General features: G+C 54.4%; 1 protein-coding gene across 1 annotated transcript in view; it reads left to right on the forward strand.

The window, feature by feature from the left end:
• The window catches only part of GALNT14 (polypeptide N-acetylgalactosaminyltransferase 14), a 190214-nt gene that overhangs the window by 135379 nt on the left and 32071 nt on the right, over positions 1-22764 (forward strand). Inside the window, exons 3-6 of the mRNA XM_045844560.1 lie at positions 8112-8210; positions 15564-15631; positions 17308-17373; positions 17555-17676. Coding sequence (XP_045700516.1) covers positions 8112-8210; positions 15564-15631; positions 17308-17373; positions 17555-17676 — 355 coding nt within the window. The remainder of the gene's footprint in view (positions 1-8111; positions 8211-15563; positions 15632-17307; positions 17374-17554; positions 17677-22764) is intronic.

Genomic DNA, 22764 nt, shown 5'->3' on the forward strand with positions numbered 1-22764 from the left:
TTTACAAAGTCATGGCTCTGGTAGGTCTAGAAGCCATGCAACACCAGACATGGTTATGACAACATTGTTGTAGGTTAGCCTTCCCTAACGGGACTTCCATGAAAGAATTAAGCTGTAAAGCCCTAGGATGTCGATTGTCTGAAGTGAGTTCACTTCTCTATGCATGTGAACAGGTATTAAGTGTGTACCATCCATGGGAGAAGTGAGAAGACAATCACTCAAATAATTTCCTAAGTATTATGTTTTATATTAGGAACCTGGGAATTGAATATTTAAAGAGTGGAACAAGCCCCAAAGGTACTGCTGAAGGGTTTTTTTTGTTTGGTTGGGGTTTTTTTGTAGCTAAGAGTAGCCTGTATTCATTGCCTATTGTTGCATAACAAATTATCCCAAAACTTAATGCCTTAAACCAATGACAATGTTTATCATCTCACAGCGTCTGTGGGTCAGGAATTCAGGAATGGCCAGGTGGGTCCTTTACTTCCGGGTTTCTCTCAGGCAGCAACGAAGGTGTTGGCCAGGGCCATAGGCATCTCAGGGTGTGACTGGGGTGGACTCTCTTCCAAGCCCCCTCACATGGTGGTTGGCAGGATTCAGTTCATCACAGGCTGTTGACCGAAGTCCATGCTCAGGTCCTTGCTCCCCGATCTGGCAGCTTGCTTCACTAAAGCATGCATGCCAAAAAAAAGTCACGGTCTTTGGTCGTAACCTAGTCACAAAAGTGATATCCCGTCACTTCAGCTGCATTCTGTTCCCAGAAAGCAAGTCACCAGGTTCAGCTCACACTCCAGGGGAGATCACACAAGGAGGTGGGGTGGGGGCCATCAGCTGCCGCCACCGTGCCCAGCCAACTCCCTGAGCAGTTCATGTCCCTGCCCCAAGCCCTCCCAGTGTCCTGGAATTTAATAACATGTTCAGCAATTCAAAACATGACGGTGCAGTGGAATGGCAGATCTCACTGTCATTTTAAATGTCTTTAGGAGATGGAAGATTTCTGTAATACTAAGTGAGGGCAGCTACTGAAGCAAGAAACAGGAACAGTGTGTCTTTATAAGGAAGAACGAATTAACCTGCATGTGAAATCCCAGGGAAATTGACATGGAAAAAAAATTTCATGCCTTACAGTATATCCCATGAAAGCAGATGAAAAGGAATGTCTGATTTTACAGCTGTCACACATTTTAGACTGCTTGTGTTTTTCTCTTCTAAAGAGTTGAGTTCGCTCCTAGAGGCCAGTCACAGATGCAACATTTTGCAATTTGTAGTTTGTGGGCATCTTCCTTTTCCTCTGAGTGGAGAGCAGGCTTCCTTAGACAGAACTGAGCAGGGAATGCATTAGGTGTTCTCCGCCCTAAGGACTGAATCGATTCTAAAAGCTGGCAGCAAGCCCACAGTGCCTGTCCTCAGGGAACTGACATTCTGGGAAGATCACCGGGCCCAGAGCTGTTCCCTTCTCATCCTTTCTTCCTCACCCACTCGTCAGTTTTGGTGGCAGGGGAAATGAGGGGAGGAGAGGGTGGTCTCCACGAGGCTTCTTCAGGGCTAGAGCAGTGCCACAGGGAGACAGGTGGATGTGGGGGTGTATACCCCACCCCCTGCATCTGGGAATCCACAGATGGTCCCTCCCTCGGGGACAGGCACTGCTCTCCCAGGAAACTACCCCACTTGTCTTGTGTCTGTGTTTCCCTCGGTCGTGGTGGCCATGGAGTTCGGGAAGTGGAACACGTGGAAACGATAACCCGTTCGTTTCCTCTGCCTGGGTCTGAGGTCTGTGGCTCACTGGAACTCCAGGAATCGGAGGGACACAGCATGGCTTTCTGTTTAGGAGAGCTGCTCATAAACCACCCCTAGAAATGGGCCTCGTGGAGATCCCACCTCCACTCACCTCTTCCGGCTCCATCTGGGCAGTAAGCGGGAGCCCTTGTTAGCATGTCCCTAGTGGCTGCTCAGCCAGCAGTGTCCCTGTCTTGTTACTAGTCGAGGGTGGCAGCTGTCCCTCCCTTCTGGGCAGGTCAGTGCCACTGCTGGGTTCCAGAGCTCAATAGAAACGGCTCTTGGAGTGGTGATTCAAGCATGGGCACGTGGGCCCATGCGGTGAGCAGGACACCAAGCGGACCTGAGGAACAGCGGGGTGCTTGAAACGGTGCTGGCAGGGTGATGCTGTGGCATGGTGACGGGGCCTCCAGCAGGCCTGGGGTCACTAGCTGCGGGGAGTGCTTTAACCTCCCTGAGCCTCAGTTTCTTCATGAGTGAACTCATTGAACAGGAGCCCCCCGCAGGGCTGTTGTGAGCATTAGAAATGCCGGGGGTTCAGGACAGTGCCTGGCAGGAGGGATCTCTAAGGAGGAGGCTGAAGCGGCCGTTTTCACCTCTGTAAACCAGGGCGCTGAGGCCGAGAGAAGGGAAGTCACTGCCAGGCCCCCTGTGGCCGCATGGGTCCCACCCAGGCCTGCTGGATTTCCACTGTACTGTGCCGTGTGATCTCCGTGCGACCTTCCCCTTCATCTAACTGCCCTCAGTCTCCCCTCTGGATCGCCAGAGCCCCTTCCAGAGTCTGTCTTCTCAGACTCGGAGCCATTGCCGCTTCTGGGGGAGCCAGAGTGGCTTTGCTTCACATGGACATTGTTGTAATAATAATTATGCTTTCCTCTCTGCTTCAGAGTTATTGAGGCTGCCTCTCCATCACTCCCTCCTGATTTTATGCTCGAGAATAAAATCCCGTATGTTTACACTTTACGACCATGTCTTTTCTTCCCCAAGGGCAGCGTGCTGTGGGAGGGAGACCGTGTATGGGAGTCGGAGGACCTGGGTCCTCGCCCCAGCAGGCACGCCCCGGGCCACCAGGGCCCCTCCTGCCCGCTGAGAAGGTGGGGATGATGATCATCATAACACTCTGTTTACGGGTTGCTGCCCGTTTAATGAGCTTGTGCAGTAAAATGAAAGGCATGTGCACAGCATTACATTTCTATGATAACTGACAGTGATCCTTGCTCGGTGAGTTCCTGACATGCCCGAGTTGGCGGGTGTTCAGGTGCAGGGGCGGGAGGGGGTGGGCGGGGGAGCAGCGATTGGCTGGTGGAGAGATGGGAAGAGAGGAAAGAGGGAGACGCTCCAACCCCCGGCCAGGGGTTAGCATCTCAGAACCTTCTCTTGGAAGCAACCTCAGCCCTGGACACTCAAGAAGATGGTTCAGGAAGCACTTTGGGGCCCAGCTGAACTTGAGGAAATCAAGAGTCTTAGTAGAATCTTTCTTTAAAGGAAAAAAACCAGCTCGGAGGAGCATGCATTATTCAGGAGCTGCTGTGGCAATCAGGATGGCAGCCTGGGGCTGGCGTCTGTCTCTCAACACAGTCCGCGGTGGGCCCGTCCTGCCTCCTGGTCCCACCCCCACGCCCATCTTTCCTGCTCGCTAGCTCTTCTCTCCCGTAAAACCCCCGAGTCTTTAATAAATTATAAACATGCTTTCTGGTCCTTCTGCCGGCGCCGGAGCTCCGCGTTGGCAGCCTTTTCCATCCCCCTCGTGCCCCTAATAGATCTCGCTGTTTGATTAATTTTTTAGATTGCTCTCTCCAAAAGCCGGCTCTCTGCACTGTGTCCAGTTTTAAGGATTTTTCTCGGTCCTTGGCTTTGTTGCCGCCATGTCCAGTGCTCGTTCCAAGGCAGGGCTTTGCTTCCCCACCCCTGGCCTCAGAGGGCAGGTGGCTGTTGCACAGGGCTCAGGCAGGTGGGCCCCTCCAGCTCTTGTGCCTTAAGCAGGGTGAGTTCACAGTGGGACACTAGAGACATATACCGGGTGAAAAGTCTCAGGACCTGGGTTCAGCTCACTCTGCAGGTATGTGGCCTTGAGCGAGATTCTGAGCCTCAGTTGTGCTCATCTGGGGAGTAAAGGTTCTCAGAGGCTGTCGAAACGGTCAGATGAGACATAGGGTAACCCCGGGTACCACGAGCTGTGAGCAGGGGCAGAAGGTAGATAGTGCTGAGTCCCATGAGCCAGGATACCTGTACTTTTGAGGTCAGAGTACCACCCTACTGCCTGCATTCCCCAAAACCTGCTCATGCTTGTGTCAGTTGTAGGGTGCCTGCCCAGCCTGGAGGAACAGCCTCTGTCCTATGGGCACAGGAAGCTGGAGGGGACTGAGACCCAGGAGCACACCTGCACAGGCTCCAAATCTCTACCCCGTTGGGGAGATTGGACTGGGCCATCTCCAAAGCCCCTTCCTTTTCTGAACTATGAGTTTGTGGTTCTAATTCAGGAGTACTGACTGAGCATGGCATGGAGACGGCCTCAGCCTCAGTCGTGATAATAATGCTAGCTGCCTGCCGTTTACTCAGCAGCTGTGAAACACCAGGTGTTTTGCCTGCAGTATCTGTGGTCTTCAGAACAAGCCTGGAAGGGAGGTATTTGTTCACATTTTGTAGGTGACAACACTGAGGCTTATGGAAGGCACATTACACAGCCAAGGGCACACACAGCCAGCGTCTGGCAGATCCAGGCTTCACACGGACATCCCAGTGCAGGTTCCTTTCTCTGACATCGATGCAACCTCCTTTGCTTTCACCTCCTCCTCTAGCCTCCCAGCACCCCTCACTCACTATTACACTGGCCAAACCACTCACCCTTTCAGCCCATGCAGGATCTGGCTCCACCCAGTGGAGGAGGGGTCTGCAGATCTGAACTTGATGTTAAAAACGAGTTACTCTTTGTCAAGCATCTGTTAATAATCTTGGGGGTAGGGGGAGGGCGCGGTCTACAAGTTAAAGATGGTCTCCGCTTTCCAAATGAAGAAATTGAGGCTTAGAAAGTAAGTTCAGATGTCCAGCTACAGAGTTGAGCCTCAGCTGCAGAATATTTGACATTCCATTCAAGTCAGCCATACTTACTGAATGCCAGACCTCATCAAAGCTTTTGACCACCGATGCTGTGAGAACCTTGAACAGGAGAGCCTGTCTTACAGAGGAGCACACAGCAGCCTGGGGAGGTGGGTGGTCTGCCCATGGTCCCACAGCTGGTCGGTGGTGTCCAGACCCTGAGGCCAGGGTACCATGAGCTGCCTCACTTGGCATTCAGCCTGTGGGTCCAGAACTGTGCTGTCACTGGGAGGCTGTACCCCATTTGCCATCTGTCCAGGTCTACCTCATCTGTGAGATCCAGCTCGCCCTCCTCCAGGGAGCCTTCTTCACCTCCCCAGGTGGAGGCATGCCCACCTCTTTGCTCCCCCAGCCCCATGGGCTGCATCACTGTGGGTGAATACACCTGTCTCCCGGCCAGATGCCTACAAGGCAGGAAAAGTGTCCCTTGTCCCCTAAAGCTCTCTAAAACCATTAAGTCCCAGTACCACCTTCCCTGAATAACTTACATCACAAAGGTTGGGGGGGATCCCATTGTCCCCCAGGGTGTGGAGGGGAAGCCATCTCCAAGACGGTGCTCAGAGTCTGACCCTTGACACAGCCCTGGCAGTGCTGGCCTTATGAGTCACTCTGCTTGGTCTCTTATTTCTTCCCGTCTCCAGTGGAGACAGGGAGGTTCTGCTAAGTCCTCGGCTTTATTACCGTCCTGTAAAGGTGCTGACTATGTGCACTGCCACCTGCCCCACTCTCCGTGCCTCTCCATGTCCTCATGAACCCGGCAGCACACCAACCAAGGGACCCCCCACATCCACCTTGACCAGCCACCTGCCCTACCCCCTCCTACTGCCCCCACCTCAGACTCAGATCTGCGTCCAAAGATAGCTAAGTCCAAGGCCTCGTCTCATTGGGGGCCCTTTCAAGGCATTTCTCTTCTCTTTTCATAATGGTTATCTAATGTACAACAAATTACCCCCCAAAATTAGTGGCTTAAAATAATGGGAATCATTGATTATCTTCATGGTCTTCGTGGGTCAGGAATTGGGAGCATCTTGGCTGGGTGGTTCTGGCTTGGAGCCACCAGAGCCGCCATCTTCTGGGGCTTGATGGGACCCGGCAGACTCACTTCCAGGCTCGCTCCTCCCATGGCGGGCAACCTGGCGCCCGCTGCGGGCCTCAGTTCCTCTGCACGTGGGCCGGCTTCACTCCACGTGGTCAAGGTAGAGCCTGAGGTGCTTTTGTGACTTAGCCTTGGAAGTCACCCTCTGTCACTTCCATCACATTCCATTGGTCATATAGCCTAACCCTGGTTCAGTGAAGGATGGAGCTGTACAAGGCCTGAGGACCAGTAGGTGAGAATCACTGGAAGCCATCTGGGAGGCTGACTACCACCCCTTTTAAAACCATAAAAGGCAAAGTCATCGGCTGAGCTAGAAGTGCATTTCCTGAATCTCTCCCTTTCTGTGTGAATGGGCATCTGGTATACTAAATTCCTATTCTAGGGATAGGGAGATGGGCAAGGGTCTTTCTTCTCTATAGCAACTCACAGTCCAGTGGGGGAGACAGTCCTATCTCGAGAAGTACTAGAAGAGAGAGATGTGTACAGAGTTACGGGAGCACAAAGGACAGGTAACAACCTGTCCTGTCTGGGAGAGCATAGAATACCTTCGTTGCAGAGGGGACGTTTGCTCTGGGTCTTGAAGGATGTGCAGGAGCTCATCAGGTGGAGAAGGGAGGAAGGACATTGCTTCATGCAGAAGTAACAGTGTGAGCAGTGGCAGAGAGTGATGGAACTATATTAAGGAGCAACTACGACAGGTCTTGAAGGCTGTGGTGGCAGGGGTTGGACTTGTATATCAAGAGCCACCAGAGGGCTTCAGCCAGAGGAAGGCTGGGGCAGAGCTGTGTGGTAGACAGGAGATGACTGGCAGGGGCAGAGGCCGGAGGGCCAAGGGGACGAGAGAGGAGGATAGATTCAGGGGCGTTTTAGTCACAGGTGGAGCTGGCAGTATGTGGTGAGACCTTGTCTCTTTGGGACGAACACAGACAGGCCCAAAGGACACAACTTACCTTTTCCACAGTGTCTTCCCCTGAGGTCTTCCTTTCCTGATTCTCGGCTCCTCTGCCCGCGCTTAGGTGCCGAGCAGAAGAACAGCCCGCCTTTCTTGGAACAAGTTCTCTGATTCAGTGTTTGCTCTCATAGAAATAAGTGCTCAGAATTACCAGGGAGGCCACAGGGACATCAGGCCCACTGACCTGGGAATGAGGTTCTTAAGTATCTTAGGCCACACAGACTTCTTTGAGAGTCTATACAAAACTGTGAACCATCTTCCCGAGGCTGGCATGGGGGCAGCAGGGGAGGCAGGGATGCACATTCGTATACACAGCTTTGCAAACAGTTTCAGCGGGCTCACCATCCCCTTGAAGTCCATCCTCGGGTTTCTGGACCCTAAATTAACAGCCTAGGAAGAAATGGAATATGAAGAGAGGAAATATTTGACTCACCAAACGTCTGTTATTTACTTCCGTGTTTAATGCCCGTCCTTGCACTTGGACAGCCCCCCGAAGAGCACGAAATGGGAGGGAACACTTACTCAGAGACAGCCCCTGGTGGCACCAGCCTCCCGTGGCAGGTTTATCTTCATTATTACAGTAATTTTCAGGCGGCGGGCTACAATTTTCACTTGCAGCAAGGTATTAAATTGAAAGTACCCTAGATGTAATTGTCGTATGAAATGATCCTGGACACGTGGGAATGAATGATTTTTCAAGACTGGGTTTTACAAGTATTGTTTATGCCAGGGTTTGGGGGATTTGCCTCTTTAAGCCTGGCCAATTTGGGAGTGTGGGGGCAGGAGGTCGGTGGGGTGCAGTGGGCTGGAGCTGCTGGCCCAGAACCTGTGCAGCCTCTGCCAGCTGGAGGGGCACAGACTGGGGGCAGGTTTGTGCGGCCCCTAGGAACCACTGGGTACTAACTGGGGCATGCGAGGAATCCCACATTTGTGTTCTGTGTCTCAACTTGGCACCAAGCCCGTGTTCCCCCAGGTGGTAGGAAATTGAACTTCAGTTATTTTTGGAGTTTCCCCACCCCACTGAAGGTCCAGGTGAGGCCCTGGGGTCTTGCCCAGGACTACGCAGCTAGGGCGGCCCCATCGGATGCCAGGCATTTGTCCGTGCTGGTGACCACCATGATGCCCTTGGTTCCAGCCCCTGACCCCCGCTTTGCCCCCAGAGGTCTTAGTGGTCTCCTGCCTTCTCTTCCCCAGGTGCACTCTGCTGATGTACTGCAGGGACCTCCCTCCCACCAGCATCATCATCACCTTCCACAACGAGGCCCGCTCCACCCTGCTCAGGACCATCCGCAGGTAAGCTATCCTTCCTGGTCGGCCAGCCCTCCAGGGCCAGCACCTGGGGAGGGCCTGTGTGCTTGCTGGGGGTGCTGGCCTTGTGATGAGGGTATGAAGTGTTCTCAGCCCCTGCCAGGTGCTGTTCACGTCATACATGCATCCGCTCAGTCTCTCCTCGCACCCCTGCGAGGGTGGCTATTCTCCCATTTTACAGGGGGAAGACAGAGGCCTGAGGTGCTGGGTAATTTGCAGAAGGTCACTGAGCATCACAGAGATCCTAGCAGAGCCCTTGCCCTTGACCACTATGTAGACTGCCTCTAGAACATGAGTTCTAATTTCACAACTAACAAGGGAGCTGAGGCCCTGAGAGACTGAGGTTGCCCCCCATTCCCAGAGTCAGGCCGGGATTAGAACTCAGGTCGTCTAGGTGCTGCCTCTCCCAGCGTCTGCCTCTCCACAGCCTCCCATGCGCCAGGGCCCAGGGCGCAAATCGGAGCAGCCTGATGGTAATGGCTGATGTTTGCTTTCTCAGCCACCACTGTTTCAGCCCTATTCCCCCTCGGGCCTCTCCATCCACCCTCAGCGCCTAGCCTGGGCCATGCCATTGCTCTGACAGGCAGGCCCTTTTCTGTGGCCTGCATGCATTTTTGATATGCAAAAGTGCCAGGTCAGCTCCCAGCAGAACACCCCTTAAAACAGACAGGCCCCAGAGACATGGCCGGGAATTTTTTTGCCCAGGTTCTCAGAAGGTGCTGGTTGTTTTGGCTTCCCTTCTCTATGCCATGCCCCCTCCTCCCCTCTGCCCAAAACCCCCCCTTACCCCAAATCATCTGGCCCACCCTTTTGTCACTCACATTAGCATCTTAGATGGTGCTAACAGCAGCCACCAGTCCCTAGGTCCCCTTGAGTGCAGACACCTGAGCTCACGCTCTCAGCTGGGGAGGCAGGAGGACTATGCACTATGCACATGTGACAGCTGAGAAACTGAGACTGGAAGGTGCTGAATTAAGGCCTCCTGTTGCTCAGCTAACAACGGGGATGCAGGGCTTGGACCTTGCACTCTCATATGAGTTCTTCTCAGCAGCCTCAAAGGAACCAGGCTATTCAGCATGGGGGTGTTGAGCACCTCCAAGGGAGGTGCTGGGGCTGCAGGTGCGCTCAGCCATACATCAAGCAAGAGAGGGGCTGGCCTGGGGGAAGGTGCCTGTCGTACCTCCACTCCCCGGGCACACGGCCCATGAGAGCCCTTTCCGATCTGCTGGGCGGCACATCGGGTGCGTTCCAGATCCCACCGAGAAGGAGATTAGATGTTGGCCAAGCAGAGGACAACCAAACACAGCAAAGCGTCATCATTCCCATCAACAAGCCACGCCTTCCCTCCCTCCCTGATGCACCTGCATGGCTGGGGGCAGCTGGGAAGTGCCAAGAGGCAGGAGGAAATCAGCAGTAGGTCCCCCTGACGGCCATCACCCAGTCCTCTGCAACACCTGTCACTCTCAATGAATGTCCTCTGTGCGGGGTCAGTGCGTCCCTTAGAACTGCAGGGAGGGCCTGCCCAAGCCCACGGGCACCAGCCTGATGTTCCTCTCTGTCCATGGGGCAGCTCTGTCTGCTGCCCAGATGTCCTTGGGGACTGGCTGGCTAGGTCCTTCCACCTGCCACTTGCCCTGTTTGCCCTGGCTTCTGCATTCACCCCACAAGCCGCCGGATTTGAATTTGATTTTCTAACAAGGTTTCAGCGTTTGACAAGAAAAGGTGCTGAGTCACTGTCGGATGTCACTGTGGGTCTCCCGGTAGACCAATAATGTGCCTTTCTGATTTGTAAACCAGTGTGGGTCCACATGGTGGGGTGGGGATGAGTAATGGCCCCACTCACCCGGGTCGGTTCTGGTGAAGGGAGAACAGAGTTCCGAGGCCCCACAGGCAGAACAGGCACACGGCAGGAGAGGTGCTGGTTCCAAAGGGCCAGCCACAGCCCCACCACACAAGGTCATGTCTGCGCATGTTCACTGGATGCTTCCCCAAGGATGCTACGGCATCCTAGAGAAGCTCCTTGCCTTACGGGCTGGCCTCCTCTCCTCCTTCAAGGAGCCTTCTGATGCCATGCACCTCCGTCCCCCTCAACCCTCAGTACACACACACCTGTGCACGCACGCACACACACACACACTCACCATTAGGGAGCTGAGAACTGTGGGCACAGAGTAAGCTCTTGATCAGCGTTAGCCATCCCTGTATCTGCACAGCCGGTGAGCACGCAGAAGGAAAGAGGCTGTAGGGTATTCAAAGGCACTGCACTTGGAGTCTGAGGACCTGGGGTCAAGTCCCCACCTGCCACTTCCAGTCCACCTTGGGCAGGTCACTAGCCACGTCTATAAAGACAATGGTGAAAGTATACTAGATGTCTCAAGTTCCGTCACATTTCCCACAATGAACCTTCCTCAGGAATGCCTCAGAAACATTTGGGGGGCATTATAATATGGAGGCCCCAGCACCCCAAGCTTCCCTCACACTGTGTTTACGTTCTGGGGGCCCCTCAGCCACTGCCCTCAGACTCGTCCACTTCAGCTCTAAGACATACTTCTCCTCTTCCGGCTGCTCCTCCGTCTCTTCATAGTAGTGACAATGACACTTTGCAATGGCAATGGGTTAAACCTGTGCTGAGTTTTAAGTCTGCAGACCCCTCGCTCCAGTCGGGGCCCCAGGGGGAGTCAGGGCCCCAGGGGGAGTCTGGGACTTTCGGTGCCTGTGGTGAACGGAGGACAGGAGCCACAGTGGGTGAGGCAGCACGGGGGCCAAGGCTCGGGCTCCCGACTTCCTGCGTGCAAGTGGGGGGCAGCCAGGGGTGTGGGCCCAGCACCTCTGTCCTCTGGCCTGGGGGTCTGTCTCCCATGCCCTGGTGCCCTGCTCTCTGGGAGGGGCTTGCAGCCCATCAACACTGTCCTTCTCAGAAGGTATCCCTGCAGCGCCCCGCTCCACACCAAATTGTTGGGCCTTTGGCTGAGAGAGCCCTGGGCCTGGGTCCTGCCTCTCGGGAACTTCCCATGTTAGCCAGGACCCCGGCCCAGGCCCAGGTGTAATGCGAAAGGTAGCAGGATAGGGGCCTGGAAGCCTCGTGTGAACAGACCTCTGTGTACGTCCTCAGCAGGCTGGATGGAAGTGAGCTTCAGGGGTGGGGGGAAGGAAGACCAGTATTTCTAAAAGCTTCCACAGCCAGGTATCATCTGCCTCGGGACTCTGTACCTCCTTCCCCTCCCTGCCCTGTCCCACAAGTGAGTCACTAGATCCTGAGCGGGGGCTGAATGAGAAGCTCTTCCTATCATCTCACCATTGATGAAAGGATCTTTTCTAAGGTATCTTTCATCTTTAATCTTCTAAATTTTGGATGGCTTTGCTGCCAGGCCCTGAAAAGCAAAAGATACTTGAGGAACTAGGGGCGGGGAGTGGGTGACTGTTCCTCTCCTCCCTCCAGCCCAGCGCTTGGCCGGCCTTCACCTCTCTGCGCATGCCTGTCCACGCCCTCCGACCTCTGAGCCCCTGAGTCAGCTGAGGGCTGGGGGCTGCCTACATTGGGGGCACTCAGAGCCAGGCAGAGGCACGATGGGGTGGACGATGTGGGGAGAGAGAGGGAATCACGACCTAGATGAATTAGGGCACTTTTCTCACTTGAGAGAGAGAGAAAGCCCCCCAAAATGGTTTATCCTTGGCGTTGCAGTGGGTCCCCGAGTATATGTGAAACCCAGGGAGGAGGCACCTTTAGCTCCACACCTCCCATGGGGGCTCCGGAGCCCACACCATTTATACACTTATGTCCTGAGTCTCCTTCCTGTTGCTTTTTGTAAAGTCCTCGATTTAGAGGAGCAATTTCTCAGGTTGAGGTGGTTAAGAAACTGGACTCTGGGGCCAGAGTTGCCTGCTCGGCCCTTACCAACTGTGTGACCCTGCGTACGCCCCTTCACCTCCCTGCCTCATTGTCTTTCTCTGCAAAACAAGGGCTACTGGTAATAAATACTTTGCGTGATTGTGGAGGAGGATGAATGAGCTTAGGCAGGTAAAGGCCTCAAAACAATACCTGAGCCCATACATGGGACAACAGGTGATGTGCCTCCAGCAGGTAGGCAGCAGCACCCTAATGCAGCTCCAAACTGGAGCAGGGGTCGGGATCTCCCAGAGGGGTTGTCAAAATGCAGTTTGTTGGGCCCCCTCCCCAGTACTCTAGCTCAGTAAGTAGCTGGGGCGGGGCCCAAGAAGACAGACACATGTCTAACAAGCTCTTAGGTGACGCCGATATTACTGGCTCCAGGGTCACACTTGGAGAACTGGTCTCATTATCAATACTCAGATTTGAGAGCAGCCGCTGTGCGCCATGCACCTGCCAGGGGCCTGTCGTGCAGTCGAGGAAGTTGCGCCGAAGGCTCAGTACTTACTGAAGCTCTCCATCTCGTGAATGGAGGGCGGACAGGCACGGTGCCTCCACCCGGGCCAGTCTGGCTCCAGAACGAGTCAACTGCTCTACCAGCCGGGGGTCTTCATTCAACTGGCATTTATGAAGCGTTTGATAAACCCTGCCTGTGTATAGCACCACGGAGTTCACAAAGCAATTTCAAATACATTTCCTCATTTCCTACGCACAAAAGCCTGTGAAGTAGGTCAAGTATTAATATCGCCCGCCTTTACAAGGAAAATGTAATTACAGCTGGAAAGGAAGGCAGCCCGGCGTCTTGTTCGGGACTGCACAGGTAGGAGGCAGTGGAGGCTGCCTGGCCTCCCGTGCCGCCCACGCCGGGCTGCCGCCACCTCTCAGGGCGCTCCGTGTGGGCCTCACAGTCAAGGCAGCAGGCAGAAAGCAGAAGGTGTAGCGGCTGCCCGCACGGCCGCCGGGTCCTCTGGCAGAGATGTGAGTGGTGTACAGGAGACTCAGTTGCAGAATGATTCCCAGGCGCCGTGTGACCTGGATATGCCAGTGACATGAGCTCTCACTCCCATGCTGAGGCTGTGTAAGGAAAGGGCATGGAACAGCCCCAGGGACTGAAACAGGAAAAAAAAAAAAACATGCTCAGCTGGGCCCTGGGGAAAGGGACAGTCGGCTTCACTGTGGAAGGGGCTGGTGAGAAGTGCTGGCCGAAGTCATGACAGCAGAGGAGAGGCCTGAGCGGTCGGGGTCGGGGGAAGGGGCGTGGGGGGTGCTAAAGAGAGGGCCCCTGGGAGGACCTGGACCTTCCTCCTTCGCCAGCCACCCCAGGAGCCCAGAGCCCCTTTAACACAGCGGAGTGGCCCCCTCCCCACCTCCCCCACCACTCCAATTGCTCTGATTAGAGGAGCAAAAACAAGCCAGGTGTTACCAGGAAATGGTCTAATTAGCACTTACTGCTGACGATTCCTTTTTTTCTTTTTTAAACCCTGGACATTTTTTATTCACTAATCATCTCTTAGTTCAACCAGTGCAGAGCCACACGCGATTTACCTTTTGATGTTCGCAGAAGAGAACTCTTGAATTTCAAAGAGCCGGCAGGGATTTGGGGAATCACATGCAGAAGCTGCGAGCCGTAATCAAACCTCATTAGAGGGTATTCTTCAAGCAGGTTTCCCCTCTCTTTCCGCCCCCCTTTCTGATGAGAGGGCTGGTTGTGGAGTTTGCCCGTGTTTTCCCGGGACGGTCACGGTGAGGGTCTCCTTCCTCCACCTCCTACCCCTCCTGGTTCTCACCTCCCAACGGTGGACTCAAGGCTTGGTGTTTGGGGCTCCTCTCTCCACCTTACACACTGTTGCCGTTGCCATGGTGAGAATTAAGGCCTTCATAAATAAAGGTAGCTCCAGGCAAGGTTCTGCTGGAGAGTCTCTGCAGTCTATTTAGAAAAGCGCCTCACCTGAAGCAGAGCTCAGGACGGTCCTCCAGAGAGAAGGGACGCACGTAGCACGGGGGCCCCACCCCTCTGAACCGCCTCCCCAACCCTAGGCGGCTCTGGGCGTCCCTTGGTGGGCGGTGTGGCCCACGAGGGTTTCTGAGGGAACATACATTTTGGAGGGTTTTCAGGAGAAGCGGGATCCAGCCGTCTCAGTCAGGCCTGACACCCAGAGTGGACTCCAAAACCCGGCCTTGTCCCAGTAAACAAAGTCAATTCAGAAAATCATTACGATGCACAAACAGCAGTCGTTGCCACCGCGTTTCATCATTGGGTGCCAGACAGGATGCGGTTTCTCCTTTCATCCTCTCAGTAGCCCTGAGAAGTGCCTGCTTTTCTTATTGTCCCACTTTCTAGATGGAGAGACTTTACTGCGCAGGGCAGTAAAGTAACTTAGACAGGCTTACACAGCCTGCAGTAAGTAGCTGCTGGACCACAAGCCTCTGGAAGGCAGAGCCCGTGTCTCCTTTGTTCCTCATTGTGTAACCAGTCCCAAGCACATAGTAGGTGTGCACTAAGTGTCTCTGGAGGGGATGGTTACGGACCAAGGAAGGGGCTGTGCTGAACTCTGGAGATACAGAGGGAACCTGACAAGGATGTGATCCGTCCCTGGGGGTTTAACCATCCACAGGGTCAGCAAAACCAGCCCGCAGAGTCAGGCAGCAGTGGAAACCGCAGGAAGCTTCAGCTGCAAACTGCTGAGGAAGCCCGAGGAGGAAGCAATTAATTCTCATGAAGTGGGGTGGAAAGCTGTCAGGGAGGAAGTGACATTTGAACTGGTCCTCGTGGCAGAGGATGGGCATTTCCAGCCGCGACAGACAGCGGGAGGGAAGCGGGCTCGGGGTGGGAGTGAGCAGGGTGTGTCTAGATAAGGACCTTGGGTGTGAGTGGGCGGAAACAGTAGCTAGCTGCAGGCTGTGACGGGCCTTGAAGAGCACGCCGAGGGTTTGGGGCGTAGATAGTGGGGAGCCCCTGGAGGAGGCTGTCGAGTTATATATTTGTCTCAGCGAGACAAGTCACAGGATAACAGATCAGATCTGTGCTTCGGGAAGCTCACCCTGGAGGCCGCGGGAGGGTGGCCTGGACAGGTCAAGGCCACTGTAATAAACTGTACGAAAGAGGCTGGAGCAGGGATAAGAGGTGAAAGTGACTTGGGTGACATTTTCAAGTTGAACCAGCCGTTTGGGGCACTGACTTGGGGTGGAGTGTCAGGGAGCGGCAGGGCTGTGGAGGACGGCTCCTGTATGTCTGCCTGGGTGCCGGGTGGGTGGTGGTGGGTCCTCACCACCACAAAGCAGCTTTCTCCACCAGGGGGTCCCAGGGACTCAGTGGGCCTGGACAAGCCCTTTGGCTGCTCTGAGTTTTTATTCCTCCAATGCAATGGTGCCTATTTAAAACACGATGTAATGCACATATATTGTACTTGCCACTAGAAGTCATAATGACCATTCCTCTTCCCACCTCACAGCGTATTAAACCGCACCCCTATGAATCTGATCAAGGAAATCATACTGGTGGATGACTTCAGCAATGACCGTAAGTAACATCGCCCCCTTGCTCTGTAGACACGAATGTCTGTTCCAGCTCCCAAGTGACAGCCAGAGGCGAGCCCACGGTTCCCTGGGGACGGAGGAAAGCCTGGGTTTATGGCAGGAATGGAAACTTCGAGTTGTGGTTGGTGTGTGCATGCGTGTGTGCAACTGCTCCTTGGCCTGCACTCCTGGGCGTGGGAACTGCACCTTCAAAGAATCGGCCCTGATGCCCAGGAGCAATGATGTCACTGAAGATTCCTGTCCAGAGTGCTGTGATCACCTGCGAGCCTGAGCTGAGGCTAGCGCACCCTCTCTGTGGGAGGGCTGGGTGCGCTCTCTCTGTCTTTGGGATCTCCAGGGGGCATCCCATAACCTGGCCATGCCTTCCAACCCTGCAACCCACCGGTCATCACTGTCTCCTAGTTGTCGTATTGAAGAACCTGGGTGCCACCCAAACTCATACTCTAAATCCTCTTTCCCCCCAGAAAAGTTTGCAGGTGTTTTCAAGCATCTGTGTGTACAGTTTGACAGGTACAATACTTACAGAAGCATTGTTAGACTTCAGGTATTAACAGTGCCGACACCTCTCCTGAGAGCCATGGGTACAGTTCCAAGCAGTCAGCCACACCCAGGCAGGACCGTCCCTTCCCAGTGATGACCAGGGGAAGCAAACAAGGGTCCCTGGGGACAGCTCCACGTCCCGGGAGAGCGCAGTCTGTCCCAGTGCTGACGCTGGAGGCTGGGTGTGGGAGGCACTACTGTGCTGGGCTGGGCTGTAGGGAGTCTGGTGCCCCACGTCCGTGACAGAGCCTGGGAACCTTGGAAGGATTACGTAAGTGGGCCGTGTAGGAGGTCCACGCCAGACCCGAGTGCAGCACCTCAGGGACCTGATCTCCTTTCCCTTGTGAGGAAGGGGCTGGAGGTGCCTGTCCTGCTGGGAGGCAGCCTGGCATTGAGGCTGCGGGAGGGGATGCTGCTGGAGTCACAGGGAGGCAGAATAGGCTGGTGGTTAGAGCGTGGACCCTGGAGCCAGACTGCCTGGCTTCAAATCCTAGACCTGTCACTTACCTTACTAGGTGCGTGCCTTGGGGAAGTTATTAATCTTGATGTGTCTCAGTTTCCTCGACTATAAAGTTGAGATTATAATGATAATAGATATGGTTTATCTAAGGATTTAACTATGTTAACACACTCAAAGTGCTTAGAACAGTACCTGGCCCCAGGAAAGCTCCTCTGAGTCTCTGCTGTCACTCAGGAAAGTCCCAAGCCAAGCAGAGAGCCTAACATTGGCAAACCGGTGAAGCAAAACCAGCGCGGTGGGATCGCAGCATAGAGTTCGGAGCCAAGGGGTGGTGAGCCGGACGAGTGCTGGGGCAGCGGGCAAGCTAGAGGATGACCCCAGGCATAAGCCTGCGGCCGGGTCCCCTGTGCATCCTGGCACATTTCCTGCGAGGTGGGAGTCGGACCAGCTCCGTGTGGTGGGAGACACTGTGGACAGACCCGTTAACACACAGGGTCTCCTGTGTTAAGAGTTCATGGTCTGAAGCTCCAAAATTCATCTCAGCCATCTGCCAGCCTCTGCAGTCGGTGGCAGGGATGGCAGGCAGGGCTGCCCTATTTTCTCCTCAGGTTCACCTCCATCCCCAGGTGCTCACTTCACATAACCTTGTGTCTTTGCAGCCGCCGACTGCAAAGAGCTCATCAAGCTGCCCAAGGTGAAGTGCTTGCGCAATAACCAGCGGCAAGGTGGGTCCGGGCAGCTGGCGGGGCCTGGGGAGGTGAAGGGTGGTTTGCTGCTGTGTGTGCGTGTATGTGTGTGTTTGGGAGTGTGTCCCACATGTGGGGAAAATGCTGAGGGGTTCTTCCGTGGGCCTGTTGGAAGGTGGAGCGACGCGGGCACCCACTTGGCCGTCTGTCCCCTTTGCAGGTCTGGTGCGGTCCCGGATCCGGGGTGCCGATGTTGCCCAGGGCACCACTCTGACCTTCCTCGACAGCCACTGTGAGGTGAACAGGGACTGGCTGCAGCCGCTGCTGCACAGGGTCAAAGAGGTGAGTGCGGCCCACCGAGAAGCGGAGGGATCCCGCACCCCCACTCTCTGCAGACTCAGTACTTCACCTAGGCCCCTGGTCCCTCTAGGAGTTGGATGAGGCAGAGGACTGTCCCAGTTTTATAGGTGGGGAAACTGAGGCAGAGCAGCCTGCCCAGGGACACACAGCAGGCAGCGGTGGGACGAGGCCCAGGGCCTGCTGTGTTACACTGTCACACACAGCTTCCTGGCCTAGGGACCCAGCTGCCCAAAACTGTCTCTCCCAGACGATAGAAGGTTCCAGAAAGGAAGCCCTGAGGAGTGCCTTTGTGAAAAGGAGACAGCGGAAGTAACCAGGCCTCATCACTTAGCCTGTGGGTTTTGCCTCCACCCACATGTCACCCTCACCCCGGGGCCAAGGCAGGCCAACTGGGTGCAGAGACCTGAATTCCTTGCCTCTGTCTGTCCTTAAATTACTCTGGAATTTTGTATTCTTTCTCTCTCCGGGTCTCAGTTATTCTTCTTGAAAGTGAAAAAAAACTTTAGGAATTTTCCTCTCATTATTTTATATTCCCCCAAATCTGTCCGCCCCCATCCTGATGTACAAAAGACGCTATTGGGTGCTGGGGGCCAGTGCCGGCGGTGAGCACCCGTGGTACCCACTTTCTCCCGAGTTACTGCGTCCGACAGCCGTCCTGAAACGTGAGGCTGGGTGTTGTTGACATCCCAGATCACAGATGAGGACCCAGTCCTGGGGGGGAAATATGTAACTTGGGCTGATGTTCCCACTGGAACCCTCGCTGTCGCCTGTGCTGTGGTTCTTTCCTCCCCGCCCTGCCCACTTTCCTATGGTGTGTTCCACACGGCCTGCAAAAGGGCAGTGTGGCGAGCGCGAAAGAACTGGGTCGTGCCACCTGCCAGAGGGCTAGGAAATCCTTGTCAACTGCCTTCATTCCTGGGAGGGAAGCTCGGTGGGTTTACGAAGTTCTCACACGTGGGCCTAGGTGTGAAAACCCACCCTGTGACCACTTTCCCCACGGCTGGTGGGGGAGGGGGGTGGCGGTGTTCATGCACTGAGTGCTGTTTACAAACCCCCCTCTCACCACTTTCGGACATTATCTTGGCGGAGGGATCTGCACTGAGAAACAGAAGGTTATGAATGGACCACTCAGGGGAGGGGCTTTGCCTGGATCCGGAGGCCCTTCCAAACCCTCTCCTCCCCTCAGGCTCAGCCTGCAGCCACAGCACGGCCTCCCCAGACTCACCCTGGGCCGCTCCGCCCCTCTGAACATGCGCTGAATTCCTGCTGCTACGGCTCTGACCACGCCCTTCCCCTCCCTGGGAGCCCTTCCGCTCCTCTCTACACACCCGTACTCTCCAGGGCCTCTCCCAGGTCACCCTCCTCCAGGAGCTCTTTCCCAGCCCTAGCCAGCTGGGGTCCCTCCAGGCAAGAACTGCCCACTGGCCCTGCAGTTTCTTCTCTGGGTTTAGTTCTCTGTCTCCCCTGACAGCCTACAACCCACTGGGGGCACAGTCGCCTCCTGTGGTCACCCTGCTTGATGTCCTGTCGGGGCCCAGTGTTCAGAAATGACCATGGGCGGGGAGGTGATGAGGTAGCAGTGGGAGGAAAGCAGGCTCACATCCTGCCTCGGAATGAGCAGGCGTTTACTGAGCACCTGTTTCAGGCAGAGCCGCCAGGGAGGGAGACCCCGTCTCAGGCAGGCCCCCTTGGCTGATCAGCCCAGAACTGCTCAGAACCCTGTGCTCATGGGGTTTTACGGAGGCTCCATCACACAGGGATGATTGATTATACCATTGGCCATTGACGATGGAACTGGACCTTCTAGTAGCTGTCCCCTCGCTGAGGTGGGGGGTGGAGGGGAGCTTGGAGGGAGAGGTGAGGGGGGCAGAGGTGGGGTGAAAGTTCCAGCCTTCTGATCAGTCTGGCTCCTCCGACAACCAGCCCCCATCCTCCTCCCGGAGTCCCTAATTAGCATAAACTCAGGTATGTGAAAGGGGCTTAGGAACAAAAGATGCTCCTCTCATCCCATTGGCTCAGGATGTTATAAGGGTTTTAATAGCTGTGTTTGATGACCCAGGAACAAAAGCCAACATATATTTCTTGTTATGTCACATCTTCACAGTATATGCAGCACCACGTTTTGTTATCCGTTCATCTGCTGATGTACTTTTGTGTCGCTTCCCCCTTTCTACTGTTGCAAATAACGCTGCTGCAAACATGGGAGTACAGGTTTTTGTCGGGGTGCCTGCTTCCACTTTGGGGTGGGGTACAGAGTGGAATTGCTGGGTCATGTGGTAACTCGGTGTCTGACCTATAGGATCCCTTGGGCTGACGTGTCCCTGCGGGATGTGTTAAGGGGGCTTTGCCTTCCTCAGGCAGCCTGAATGTACCTGCCAGGCCCTTTTCATTCCCGGGGTCTGAGTCCGCCTCAGAAGCCCTGTCTGAAAAATGCCCCCACTTCTGTGTCGGTGGCCGGCCTTCCCTGTAGGCAGGGGACGCCTTTACCTCCTCCTTCCTGCCTATGAGTGTTGCCTGCCACCCAGGGCCCCTGCTCCGGGGGTCATTGGGCTCCCGGACTGAGCTCCCAAGACTGAGCTCAGCCTCCCAGGCTAAATGCCGGTTCTCACTGCTGTCCGATCTAAAGCTTTCGTTGCAGAGGGTTGGTCAGGCAGACCCTGACCAGTGGCCCTCGCTCTGCTCCCACAGAGGTTGTCACCAGGCCCTGACTCTTGGTGGCCGAATGGCTCCACTGGGACATCCCTTTCAGGAAAAGGGGTGGGGGGGAGCACCACCCTGCGTCTCCACGTGTCTTCCTATGTGTCTCGTCTCAGAGGAAAGTACGATTTGATCTTCTGAGTGGAAGTGGAAATTTTAAGCTGTAATTGGGGTTTGGGATTTTCAAAAATAGAAAGGCGATAAGAAAGAGGCTAGGCTTAAGCTGTCGGAATCTGTCCTCGGCTGGTGTTTTCCTCATGGAAAAATCTCGATTTCCCTTCTGTCCCCTTCAATGACACGGTGGTGCTTGAAAAAGCACCACGCTGGCTTTTGAAAAAACATAGGCTTTTTTCCCTTCCTTATCTACATACTTTTTTACTAGAAAACGATATTTTTAAGAAATGTGAGTCCTGTAGCATTTGGTAAGTTGATATAAACAATGGCTTACATGTGCTTCAAACCCTCAATTATCCCAAAAACCCTCTTGGGAAGGCAGGACAGTTTTGCAAAGACTAATTTGTTCCCACTTCATAGAGGAAGAAACAGCGCCTCGCTGTGTGCCGATGTGCTTAAGGTCATGTGCACCTTAGATGGCAGAACCCAAACAGGAACCCAGGTCTCCTGCCACCGCACCACCTCCTGAGGATCCTCTCCTGACCCCCACCCTGCCCTCCAGGCTAGCTTAGAGACCTCATCGTAAAACTGCTCACCTGTGCACTACCGTCCCTAGACTGCAAGGTCTTACTCATCCTTGTACCTGCCACAAGTTCTAAACTATCATAGGTGCTCAGTAATGTTGGTTCACAAAGTGAAGGAATGATAGTCTCCAGGAGTTTTTTGATTGCCCATCCACAATGTGGTTTTAATTATATGAATGGATAGAGAAATGAGAGGCGTGCCTGCAGGGCTGATCCATGGCCATTGGCTCCCGTGGAGGGGCGGGGCTTGGGCGTGGATTATGAATGGGGGAGGGGAGAAGATGAGAACTTTGTTCTGGGTCTGCTAAGGATCCCACCAGCTTGCCTGCTTCGCCTACCCGTGGACATAGCCTTAAAGATACAGCCTCCTGGGGGACACAGGTGGGGATCTGTGATGGGCATGAGTATCTTTACAGAGAGCCCCTCCATCCCTTAGCCTACAGGGGGGGAGGCCATCTTGCTCAGCTGTGATTGAGCCACCTGTGTTGCCTCCAGCCATGACACAGAGCCTTCAGCAGGAATTAATAGAGGGCCTCTCTCAGCCAACACCAAGTGAACACCTGCCGCCCACCCGGCTCTGGGCTGGGGCTGAGCGACGTGACATTGGAGCAGGTACTGACCCCTCTGCCAGGGTCACTCAGACAGATGTGTGTCCTGGCTTTGATGGGTCATTCAGAAAGCCTCCTGCAGCCCCTTCTCAAGGTCATGGCCCTCCACAGCACTTAGCCCCAAACCTCTCTCATTGTCTATCTGGCCTCCATGGCTCCAAGCAGATGCTGTTATCAAAATGTCCCAGGAATAATAGGACAGAAACCCTCAGAACTTACAGGGAGCACGTAGCAGAGCCTGCCGCAGCCCCGGAGGCAGAAGCCCGTGGCTGGCTTCTAGGGAAGCATATGGATGACGTAAGAAACCTGCATTTTATTTTGTATTTCAACTTCCAAATAGTGAAGAAAGATTTTTTTAAAAAGCAGGATTGCGGTTTGGGGGTCCTCAAGACCACCCTCAGCTTCAATAGTTCACTAGAAAGACTTGACACTTAACAAAGCTGTTACAATCATGTAAGCTGTTACTGCTTATGACAGCGGAAGGATGCAGATTAACATCAGCGGCAGGGAAAGGTACAGAGGGAGAGTCCCAGGCACAGATTTCCGGTTGTCCTGTCCCAGTCGTGGTACAGACCCTGCTCACGTCTCCCAGCACACATGTGTGATGTCACGCAGAGAGTATTGCCAAACAGGGGAGTCCACCTGAGCCTTGATGTCCAGGGTTTTTATTGGGGGTCCATCACATAGATATGACTGATCACCCCCATGGTGTCCACGTACCTCCAGAGGTCAAGTTGAGTTGGTACCACGTGGCCAAGGCCCTCGCCCTAAATCTCTCTGTTAGCACAGACTATCTGGTGGAGCCCAAGGCTCCACCAAGTAGAGATATTGTTACAGGCAGGACATTTCAAGGGCTTAGAAGTTCTCTCGAAGGAGCTGGGCAAGGGCCAAATGTATCTTTGAGTAAGGTTAGTCCTTTCCTGTACAAGGGTCTATATAGGACTTAATGAAGCTGCAGAATCCTCAAAACTCAGCAAACAAAAGCAAAATGAGGATGTTATCAGACCCGCAGAATAAGGTCAGACTCTGAATTCCGGAGAACGTTTCAGAATTCAAGTCACAGCAAT

Source organism: Phyllostomus hastatus, unplaced genomic scaffold (assembly GCF_019186645.2).
Source record: "Phyllostomus hastatus isolate PE091 unplaced genomic scaffold, TTU_PhHast_1.1 phas_contig_402, whole genome shotgun sequence".
Lineage (NCBI taxonomy): Eukaryota > Metazoa > Chordata > Mammalia > Chiroptera > Phyllostomidae > Phyllostomus > Phyllostomus hastatus.